The following is a 12,041-nucleotide window of genomic DNA, read 5'->3' on the forward strand; positions in this document are numbered from 1 at the left end:
AAATGTACACAATAAAACTCTTTCTACTGTCTTAGAATTACTATAAGAAGAATTTATTTCCCTAATTCTGCTAATAAAAAAAAAAAATCTAAGAAAAATAAAAAGCCTGGTCATGTCTTAGCTTCTCCCTGCCCCAACCCTGTACTAATTTATATACGATTTTGAAATAGTCATACACCTATCTTTTTTTTCCCCCTTTCTTTGCTAGGAATGCCTTTTCTGGTCTTTGATCTACTGTTCTGTTTCCACTGGTGTGAGACCCTGCTTTGATGGCAACTGCTACTGAAACAGCCCCACCAGCATCCTTGACAAACAGTTCTATAGGCTGAAATACTTCTTGTTTGGTAGTCCTCCACCATAACCTCCAGCAAAGACATTTATCTCCTGCACGCAAATTAATGACAAAAAATTTATAAAGGTAAAATGCCTAATATTCTTTTATTAAATGTTAGGGTTTTTTTCTAGGAAGACTGCTAAACCATAAAGAATACAATACCTTTAGATCTGAATTTAGACACAGTATGGTTGTATTTTACGTAATACAGTATACAGCCAAAATATAAACATTTCTGAAAGGATTAAGGCATGCCTTGCGTGCTCAATTAGCAGATAATTTAGTTTAATTTGGTAACCTGCTGACATGTTAGAGCTCTCGGATCTGCTTACGTGGGGAAAAAAGGCTTGCTTGCTTAATAGTATGTAACTATGGCTGATAAACCCTATTCCATGATCAAATGCTATTGTTTCCATTTGTAAGGAACACGCACAATGTGCAGTATGCTTCCTTACCTGAAAAGTGCTGCAATTTGCTCACAGTTCTCTCTTTAGCAAATAATTAAGTTGGGAGTGGGGTAACCAAAAAAATAATCAAATGACTAGAAAAAGAACTTGGTAATTTGCACTTTATTCAGGGAAAAAAACCTCCCTTACGAATGACAAAGCTAATAAAGAATACGAAAACAAATGTCACATCTTTATATATTGCTCATTTGCAAAGTATTTCATATTCTTATAGGTCACAATTTCAAAATAAATACTAAGCAGTCCATTTCTTACCATTAATAAGGAGTTCAGTAAAAGAACAACTGCCTGACATATTAACCTGGCTGGGAGACGCAAGGACACGCAGAGTTGACTGTACGTTGCTCAGCATTAGCTACGTTTGGATATGTATGAATTAATGTATGTCTCTACACTCACTTCAGTATACAAGTACCACAAACACCTGAAAAGTCAAACCAATACTGTATTAACCAACATAATTATGCTTCAACTCCACAACTTAAAGGCAAGTAAAGATTGTTTAGATCAAATTGTTTCTTGCTCATCACCTTCTCAACAAGGAATAAATGCTTTACAGTTTCTCTTATTAAAATATACGTAAAGACTAATCCATGCACTTAGAACTACCTCAGTGGGATTGTGTTCATTGGGAATGGAGCGCTCCACGGGTCTGGGGATTGCTGCAGTGCAATCCTTACAATGCGTGAACACAAGGCTGCAGAGAAATAACCCTTCTGTTTCAGGGGAAGTCTTCATTTAGTATATATGATCCACAGTTTTCATGGAAGGAATGCCATTTTCGGACGAAATATAGGACATATTATAAGAAAGGTGTGTGGTGCTTAGGCACTCCTTCAAATGTCGTCTTTCCAGTTACAAACAGACAAATACAAACACCGAGCTGCGCATGTGTGATGGTGATCTTTATACTACGGTAATTATTATGGCATTAAAAGAAACTGGATTGGGCAGAAAGTAGCCATATAAACATAAACGGTCTGAATGATTTTTTTATACTAATGGAATACGTGAACACTAATGTGTTCAATCTTCTGCACTGTTTACTGTTGCATGATTTATAATTAAAGATATGACATTCTCTTGTCAGACACTTTGTAATTTTCTCTCCTCCACAAAACTGTTTCCATTAATTTTATCTCAATAGATTTTAGTATTGCACTTTCAATAGCCCATTACTGGATCATTATCAATATTCCCAGCTGTATAGCTTAGTAAAACAAAACCAAGAAGGATTTCCTGTACACAGTATCACATTTAATTACTGTATCTCATTACCAGGAATTTGATCATAGTAGTTTTTAGGGTATGGTAGTTTAAAGGGCAAAAAAAGAGTAGATGTAACTGGAAAAAAACATTGAAAAGTGAAAAGTCATGGATCTATTTTTGGAAAAGATTGCACTGAAAGTTGCCATATGCTTTGTTAAGTCAAAGGATATGTGGCTATATGGCTATGCTAAACGTTGGGGTCAGTTTCAGTTTTATGACCTTTAGATGAAAACTGAAAATAGCAAGAATTAAAAAAACGTAAGACCACTCTCAAATACTTAAGAGGTGCTTTGTTGGAATTTCACACAGCATGCACTGTCACCTCAGGAGAAATACTCCGCTGCCGCGGGCAATATCCACGGTGGATGGATTACATTTTGCCTAGCATTCTTGGAGGTCACAAACTTACTGGTCTTGTCCAAGTCTCTGTAGAGGTACTCTGCCAATAAAACTGACTTGAAGTTCCTAAGTTATCACAAATACGGTGGAGCAAACATTACTCGATCGTTGAGTGTATATATACTTTTTTTTTAAACACTGCCAAGTTAAAAATAGAGCCACGTGCTTAGCAGGATGAGCACAGATCACAGTCATTTCTCACTCCTCTCAGTTATTTTACTTTTTCTCAGTCTGAAACCTTTGCATTCCCAGAATATGAGCTGCACTAGTCAAACCACATTTAAAAACATGCATCTGCAAGTCTCTCTCCAACTTTAATTTAGAAACATTCAAAACTAACTATAGGAAGGTTCTAACATAACTAGAAAAGGTGGAAAGATCATAAGTAAGGTGCAAAGATCAGAAGTGCGGAGTGGCTTCTGTGTTTGGACTGTGACTCTTGATTTTGGAAGAGAGACATCTGACGGAGGACACAATAGAGATTTATAAAATCATGAACGATGCTAAGGAAGCGAACAGGGAATTTTAATTACCATATCGCAATAGTAGGATTTCTTGCACTGCCCATAAAATTGTAGCACGGTTTTGTGCTTGAAGCTGCAGCACATGAATACATTCATTTTTGAGGACTTTTATGTTCAATCTGTCTTGAAGACTTTGCAGAATAGTCTAAGTACAGTGTGGCTGCCCATTCACCAGGGATTCCCAAACGTCACCAAAAGACCACGTGAAAGTAAGTTATTGAACTGGACTGGGCAGCATTTAGTGGCTGGTAGCCAATTCCATCTGCATGTCACAAGCAAGTCACAGCTCCCCAGTCCTACAGAAATTACCTTGGTAACCGATGGAAGTGCTGACAGCCAGCCCATCTTCTTGGATATCTGTGGAAACCCAACAGCTTTCCTCAGATAGCGGTCATGTATTTCACAAGTGCTGAGAATATACAGAGCGCAAGCGATGGCGTAGCCTCCCCAGTTAGAAACCCCTGCAACAGAATGCCACCATGAAACCAAACTGTAAAAAAATAAACATTGGCTATTCCAAAGATACCTAACCTGCATAAGTCATGAGGCACATACAACTGAGTCTCATGTAGCGATGTCAAAATGGAACTTGGACATGAATTAAGTATCGACATGACTTTGGAACATTTCTTTCAGAACTAGACAATTGCTTCACATATTAAAATGCTTTCAGTAATATTTCAGATTGAATTCCTGCAAGTTTCCATCTAGCTTAGTTTGTGGTTTCTCTTTCCAACAAAGCAAAAACTCAAATGGGCATGGTCTATAACACAATTCCACTTGGCTCAACATAAAGTCCGTGAACTGTGAGAAGCCGTGCTACAGCCCACTGTCTTTTGCTTTTAACCACTGATAGGTAGGAGATTTTGAAAAGCATCCCAAATCAGGAAAATTTTCACTGGTGTCAGATTTTATAACAGAATGCTGCACCATTGCCGAGAATCCCTTTTTTGTTCAAATGGTGACTGATTAAAGAGTTCAGCCATTTTATAAGGTATGAAACCTTGGTGAAACTAATTGTCTGTGTCTTGATGATGTGTCCTTGGTGTAAGTAACACATTCAAAAGGACATTCTAACATAGTTAATATCCATAAATTTTCAAATCCGTCTACACAGTCTTGTTTGACAGCTTCTTTGTCAAGACTGTATTGGAGTTCACTAGATTTGAAACTTGCTGTGAGAAGTTATCTCTGCTGCCTGATACCTCTTCCAGAGATGCAGAATATAAAAATTTTCAAAAAAAGTGTGGAAGTTACTTTAGTACGTGTAGTTTTCCACACGTAAACATGTCCAAACCTCTGCCTCACTTCCCGTTGCAGGGTCTGGGTGTGACAGCCGCTTTCAAAGTAAGAATCACCAGAATTGCCAGAACAGCCACCATAGATACTATACACGCGTAGCTGTAAGAAGTAGATGTAATTATCACCACACTCTCATTTCTCCCAAAAAACTGCTGAAAATTCATATGTGCATAGACATTTTAACTCCCACACAGGTCACTTCTGCAGTCTTCCTTGGTATTTTATGTGAAGTGTGATTTTTCAAGAATATTCAGGATTTGCCCAACTATTTCCAATTAAACGCGCTTTCTTCATAGAACACCCTCAATTTTCAGTCATTCCTGCTGGAGCCATAGTTGCTTAACTATTCAGAAAACGGAAATAATACAGAGATAATTTTTTTTGCCAGTGATGACTTGGTCATATGAAGAAAGGGCCGATATGGATTAGTTGGAAAGACAGATGTCTTCTTGTCAGTTGTCTTCTCAAATATCAACAATTCTCACCCCCACAAAAAAAACTCCTTACCAGCTACAATAGTAAAATCAGCTTCAACATCACAAGCTATAACATCTCCATTTTTTATGTGCTTCTTTACAGCGTCTTTTACTTTGCCCATTCCTAATTCATTTCCTCCATCTCCAACACCTTTATTAAAAGAGAAAAAGACCAAATGAAAAAGACCCAGCACGTAACTAACAATCCATTTAGAAAGCATCCTGTGTCTTCCCCAGAGTCTCTGTGACAGTTCAGAGAGAACTGTGATGTGAGAAAATATGAGATGACTTATCTTTTTTCATCAAAAGTGTGTAAAAACAGAATACTGTGAATGAAACAGCTGAAAGCATCACCTACCACATGCTAACACGTAAGCGTATATATATGAATGCTGTACTGGTGCACGCAAAAGAAACCAAAATTACCAAGTGCTCATGAACCGCAGACAGAATTAAGATAGTAAACTTTTCTTGTGGAAGGCCTTAAATGAGTGTTCTATATAATGCATAAGTACATTAGCACAAACAGAGAAAGAAGACAGAAAATGAATCCCAAATAAACCTGAGAGCCTACGATTCCATAGTAAAGCAAGCATAGACAACTTTTAAGTAAAAAAACAGAGATTAAATATAGCAATTATTGCAGAAAAATAAGCAAAAATATACATAAGGACTTTGGCAGAAGTAGGCCTTACTGCACTGGCAATCTGTTTAACACGGTCCACTGTCATTGTGCCAGAGCGTACAAAGAGCTCAATCCTGTCTACTATTACTGTTTTCATTTTTCTAGTAATTTTTGAAAAAAATAGCTAATCTTTTTCTTTTTTTTTTTTTTTTTTGAAGTGTTCTTATATTCAGGGTGTGGGGCCTTGATTTTTGTTGGTCAAGTAGAAACACTATGTTTTTGTCTGAGTGGTTTCAGTAAAATCAATGGGACCTACGTCATTTCAAGAAAATTCTGGGCAACCCTGTGTTTGGGACATAAAAATGTTAGATGACGTTCAGAGATGTGGAGATGAGGCTAACACATAAACTAGCAGCTTACGTGAAAGCTGGATAGTACCTCTAGTCTCTTCCTAATGTATTTAAAAAAAAACAACAAACCCCACAAAAAATCCACCTATTTAAATGGAAATTAACATTTCTCTTTCACCTGTCAGTCTAAGTGGCATCTTCTCAAGTTTGAAGATTTCATAGAAAAATCCTAGTTAATATCTGTGAAACCGAACAATGAAGAGCTCCGGGTCCTCACTGCAATGTATCATATTTGAATTTGAAATGTGACTGCGCTCTAATGCATAGCATGTGTTAGAGGAGAGAAATTACAGTATTTATAATTTACACTTCAAACCCTGGAAATTTATAAATTTAACACTTTGAGTAACTACACAAATATCTCACATAAGTCTGTAGGAAATTTCTTCTTTAAGTGAAAGTTATTTCTCAGCAGCAATTTTTTATTTCCTTAAGTCTAAATAGTCAAGGGGAGCGTAACTGAGTGACACGTAACTTACATAAAAGGATTTGCCATGAAAAAGCTCATTTTTTTTCTTATCTGCTTTAACAATCTGTTCAAATTTATTCTGGTGTTGGGAATTAATGGTGCTTTCTAAAACCTGTTCGTCGGTAGTGCTTCTCAAATAGGTAATGACATAATCATGGTGCCTCTACTATCACATATAAATATATTCAAAAGCCAAAATTTTGCTCCTAATAGTCTTTTAAAAGGCTAAAATGAATTCTTGTCCTTCGAAGATCCTCAACAGTTTGTTTAACTGGAAGATACTAGTCGTTGCTTGGGGTTTTTTTGTATCAGCCTTGTTTTGCTTTTTCTTGTCTTTGGGGAAGTCCTGTCCCCAGGATGGCTGCGCAGTTCGTAGATGTACCGCTGTGGATGGATCCCGTTAGCATTACACTGGGAGAAAAAGAACACCGCACCAAAAATTTTCCTGTACCATCTGTTTTCTTATTCCTCTACACGCCAGCAGAGGACTGCATTTTACCTTTGATTTGTAGAGTGAGGTTCACCTGACAAAACGCAGCCAGCCAGGCTTCTTTTAAAGCCAGGAGAGAGAAACAGGCCCTTCAAACATTCGGTTCATCTCACCCCAAGGCAGACATCTCAAGTATAGATGTCTCAAAAAAGACAAGACGAACCCTCTTCTCCTGAAGGCTCGAGTGCTTTCCAGGCAGAGGAAAAATAGTTCTGTCGGATCTTCCACACGAGTTTTGGCTAACTACATTGGTTTCTGAAACTACACTCATGAAAAATGCAGGAAATGTCAGTCTTCTGCACTAAAAATCATATGTACGGAAAGGAAACAAGTGTGACCGCATTTTTTCATGCAGTACTTTGGAAAGCTTTTCATTAGCTCCTGTAGAAATAGCATATAGCTATGTCGGTTGCATGACAGCTGAAAAGGATAGCGTGTGGTTTCAGTAACATCTCTTAAGCTTTTATTTCCAACTTTTTTGGAAAATGAGTCCTTCCAACCTCAGACTTTCATGTTTTCTTATTTTGTATATTCCTGAAGGTTGCTGCTTACTCCGTGACTTTCTATGATATCAGTGCTCATACAATTGTAGGCATTCTTCATGATTTCTCTGTGGTCGGACTCCTAGATCGGATATTTTTTTTTAAACACAGATCTTATTTTAAATGCAAAACTTGACAGCAATTAACCAGCATGTAATAAATGTTCTAATATTCCCCTCTCCACCTCCTAACACAGTACTTCTTGCCACTGAGCACACTATTTAAAGACTTCTGTGAGGCTGAATACTTGATCTTCCTAGTAACCTTTTCTAGTCTATAAAGTTATCTGAGTCCTCCGCCCTAACAGGTACTGTACAGTATTTGCACTTTATTTTGGAACTAGACGTATGCCACCTAAAAAATTTATCATAATCCATAGCAATACATTATCATCAATAACGAGAGACAAGACGCAAAGGCCACAGCTCAGATTCGTGCCTTGTCAAGCTCGGCTTTGCAGAAATGCATTGAAAAAGCCAACAGCTATCCCAGGAAATTGTAATCAAATTAAAAAACAGACCAAAAAAAGTTAGCGTGATAGGCAAAATAAGAAATGTTAACTAGGTATCAGACAATGTAAGAAAAAATTACATTGTTTTTCTATAGATACTCAATTAGCTCTCCAGCATAGAATATCCCCGTACTAAAATTCCATGGGAGATCAGGGCAGATAGATACCTTCATTGTTTTTTGAAGCCTAATGACTTGTTAAATCATTTAGAGAAAATTCATGGCAATGGGACACGGTGAATCTGGATAACTGCTTCTTTTCCTCTTCAGAAACTCCTGGTATTTTTAATGAATGACATTTCATAGCATATTTGAATATTCAGAGAATGTACAAAACAAACTAAATGCTTCTGAACAGATTCGAATTCCCAGAGCAGAACACTCCAAACTCCACCAAATCAATAATATACTTTGAGCTGCTCTGGGAGATATTGTGAGAGATTAGGGTATTTTTAGTAAAAGAATAGGGATGTGATGTTACGTAAGTAGCTGGAGAGACCAAGTCCTTGTATCAATAGTCTAAAATCAGGGACAAAATAATTAAAATTAACTGCAGCATAAAGCTCTCAGGCATTTTGCTAAACATCTTTATGAAAGAGAGCTTTTTCTATCCTTATTCAGTCAATCTTCGGCTTCTCTGCTGAGATTGCCAACAGAGTGCCACCTAGAGTGCTTCTTTCTGAATGTTGGCAGTTACTCCTTAGGAATAGGACAAAAAATTGAATTAAAACTAAGTAAAAGGTATTACAGATTCTAAGATAATACAAAAAATACCAGTGAACTCTTCTGCTATACAGCTTTTAAATGATTCCAATACAGTGAAATCAGACTACTCATTATCTCTGCAGGAGCTCTCTAAATTCTGTGGAACCATTTGAAAAACATCACTGCTGAGAAGTCAGAAGTTCCAGTGCTTTTGGTAATACCTAGGAGTGAATCCACAGCACTACAAGAAGAAAAAAAAAGCCAGATCAGCAGACACGGTCTGATGTGACTGAAATCAGCCTGGCATGGACACTTATGTCTGGTTTTGTGACACTTGCTTCTAATTTTGTTTCTAGTATTCATATATTTATATATTTATATATTTCCTAACTACGTTTTGGGCTATGCACTGTAGCAGAAAGCATTTGATTCTACAAGCACGTTGTACAACACCTTATATATACCTGGGAATCCTTGACCTGTGCTGTATTCTTTCAAAACCAGACACGAGTCAGTTTTCAAGACAAAAAGGATGATCAAGAAAAGAGAGGAGCACCGTGTTGACAACAGCACTCTTATTAGATCTATTAGTCAATGCTAATGTAGTTTTGGCAGGGAGGACAATGTACTCCTTTAAAGATTATTATTGTATAGATATGTTTTGTTAGAGAAGGCACTATTGTAATAGATGTAAATAAACAATCCCTGCTCAAGCGAATGTACTGCTATATGGCAATATACACTAAGATTCTAACCAGACTGCTGTTTTAACACAGGTGTAACAATCATAACTATAGTATTTTAATATGTAATGTTTCCATTCAGTAGTCATTTGCTTTCTATGCTGCCTTTCACACATAAAATACAGAATAAAGTCAGTGCCAAAAACTACACTTAGAGAAGTGCCTGTACACACACTGATGTATAGATAATACGTACATCTGGGCTTGTTTTTTTGTCCTTAAATAACCCTGAAATCAACTCCTTCATGTTTTTTGGTTGTGAGAACCCTTCAATAGAAGCCTCTAATTCTTCTCCAGCAACAGCCTCTAAATTCAACCACGACAAACACCTGTAGCCTACAAGCAGTTACTCAGCACCTGCCTCCTGCTCCCCTTCGCTTCCAGGAAGAGTTCCTGTTCTCTCCTTCTCTTGCTTCTGAGAATATAACACAAGCTCACACGTACCTGTTGTCGCAACTCCTGGAATGGTTTGTGCAGCTAAAAATAGTTCATCTATGGGATCCACTAGGTGTTTAATGTTAACTTTCCTGGCATTGTAATAATTGCCATCAGCAGCCATCCCAGCACGCTCTATTGCTACCAGGTGATCAAATCTGGTTAGAGATGAGTGAAAAGAGAGAGGAGAGGAATCAAAGCTGTGATTCTCACATAACAAACTCTTCTGTTGGCAGCTTCTCCTGTTGCGTTTGGTTCCACTGCTTGACTGTTTGGGATTCAAGGTAAAACTTGGATACTGTTTTGTTACTTCTGAACGTAGTTCTCTATGATTTATTTTCAAAGCTTACTTGTTTCTTATGGCTTTAGTGCAACTCAAATCACATTCGCCACCAAGAAAAGAAGTTCCTGAAATCCTTCTAACCAGCAGTCCTTTGAGTCAGCCATCTGGCCTTGCTCTGTTTCGTGTTAAAATACTTGTTAGACATTAGCTTCTCTGAGTATTTTTAAAGAAAACAAAAAAAAGTGGCCAATTAATGATCACCTAAATCCTTGTTAGTGTAAATATAGTCTCTGCCTAAGGTATATTGCTTAGCAAATATTCCTTCGTTTCTAGTTAGGGAGTTTTTTGGTTTGGGTCTTTAGATATGGGGGATTTTTCTTGAAGTCTACGGCTATTTTGCTAGTTATGAAAGCAGCCAGACATACTGTAGATATACTACGTTTTAAGCAGAATTTTACTACTCAGTTCTGCCACTGTATGTTAGAAGTAAGTTATTTTGCTTCTGTTTCTCCAGTTTTACTGTCAAGAGATTACTAATTCTGCTGAATTACTTAATGTTTTTGTGGGTGGGTCTACACTGACCCCAGAGACCTTCACAAGGTTAGCTGTCTACTTCAAAGAAATGCTTGCTTGAGCTTTTTGGGACTGTGGAATCAAGTGAAATAGAAACTGGCTGTAATTATATTATGTATAGCTATAAACCACATTTTTAAAACAATAAATAAAAATTTAAGACAGAATCATGCATACTATTACAGCATATAATTATAGCATACACTAACCCATGGAAAAAAACGTGACTTGAGTAAGTTGATGAAGCAAATACCAGGGTGGAAGATCTTTTTATTAAAGAGAACAAACTGAAGGTTACCACATTAAAATGCTTTACACGGAAAGATCAGTAAAAGTGAGTAACGTATGCCTACTCAAAAGAAATATAAGTTGCCTGTTAAGTAATGAAATGTGTGTACAGCTACTTAGCTAATTCTCCAGGGCGTTAAGCCCAATCACACACTTTGTAAAAATCTGAATTTTTGCCCAACACTGTATACTCAACAATGCATATGCACACAGTTCAAACTGATATTGGGAAGTGCATGCACACACCTATAATTTTGGCTTTGGCTGCCTAAAGACAATAGGATGATCACTTTCGCACTGTTACAAACATGTGACATTTAATTGAATCAGATCAGATTCCCCTGTTGGCAGACTTGATCCAAAGCTCTAAAAAGTGAACACACTCCACAACTCTCTTCTGAGCTTTCACTGACTCCAACGTAATACGTTCCCTTTCTGACTTTCTCACTGATTTAAAAACTGGCAAAATAATATATTGGGAGTGTGTGTATACATATCTACATCTATGGAATACCAGCTGAAAAGCTTTTAGAAATTTTTCAAAGGAAAAGAGCTATTGCTACATGAAGTATCATTTCTTTTTTGTACTCCAGAAATGCTTAATTGCAGAATAACATGGAATTCTGTACTCCACATGTGCTCCAATATCAGTGTTGGGTTTCAGAGTTGGTTCTGTTCATTCCAAGTCTTGAGGATTTACACGTAACCATTATGCCTTCTTAGATCACGGTCCTTATTTTTATTAGAACTTTACAGTAGAGGTGTGACCCGTTCTCAAAAACTGAATACACGTACCTAGGTCTTCCAGGATTCCCATTCTCACACAAAAACATTAAAGCTGAATCAGCACTTTCTTTTTGATAACTTAATAGAGGGACAGGTCTCTTTAGGATTCCTACAGGAAAACAAAATGCAACTCAGATACTATGTACCTTTTTTTTTTTGACGTGTGTTTGAGTAACTTTAAAAAGAAAAAAAAAAAAGGCAAGCAAAAAGAAAGCAGAACAGTTCCGATAGTAAGGGCTCAATGTCTTTACACAATTCCTGATAAGCTCCCTGCACCCTTACATTAAATTAAGCTTGTTTGGATGTTAGTGCTAGTAAGTGGGAGCTTGAGATGGAAAACAGGTCTACAAGAATATGAACAGACATCCAGAATTCATAACAAACAGCTAATCCAGAATCAGTACCCAGACA

The 12,041-nt window shown here is 37.1% G+C and overlaps 2 protein-coding genes across 6 annotated transcripts in view; one reads left to right on the top strand and one right to left on the bottom strand.

Annotated features, from left to right (window-relative positions):
- The window catches only part of GPR68 (G protein-coupled receptor 68), a 31,147-nt gene extending 27,851 nt beyond the window's left edge, over positions 1-3,296 (top strand). Inside the window, exon 2 of the transcript XR_010070984.1 lies at positions 209-3,296. The gene's annotated coding sequence lies outside the window, so the exon portion shown is untranslated. The remainder of the gene's footprint in view (positions 1-208) is intronic.
- The window catches only part of DGLUCY (D-glutamate cyclase), a 48,121-nt gene that overhangs the window by 1,329 nt on the left and 34,751 nt on the right, over positions 1-12,041 (bottom strand). For 4 of the 5 annotated variants that reach the window (XM_063334364.1, XM_063334365.1, XM_063334363.1 and 1 more), the window contains 4 exons: positions 11,640-11,739; positions 9,710-9,858; positions 4,803-4,922; positions 3,303-3,454 (listed from right to left, as the gene is read on the bottom strand). In XM_063334364.1, the coding sequence (XP_063190434.1) occupies positions 3,303-3,454; positions 4,803-4,922; positions 9,710-9,858; positions 11,640-11,739 (521 nt within the window). The remainder of the gene's footprint in view (positions 1-3,302; positions 3,455-4,802; positions 4,923-9,709; positions 9,859-11,639; positions 11,740-12,041) is intronic. The other variant, XM_063334366.1, reaches the window with a different exon arrangement.

The sequence above is a fragment of the Chroicocephalus ridibundus genome, chromosome 4 (genome assembly GCF_963924245.1).
Source record: "Chroicocephalus ridibundus chromosome 4, bChrRid1.1, whole genome shotgun sequence".
In the NCBI taxonomy this organism is placed as follows: domain Eukaryota; kingdom Metazoa; phylum Chordata; class Aves; order Charadriiformes; family Laridae; genus Chroicocephalus; species Chroicocephalus ridibundus.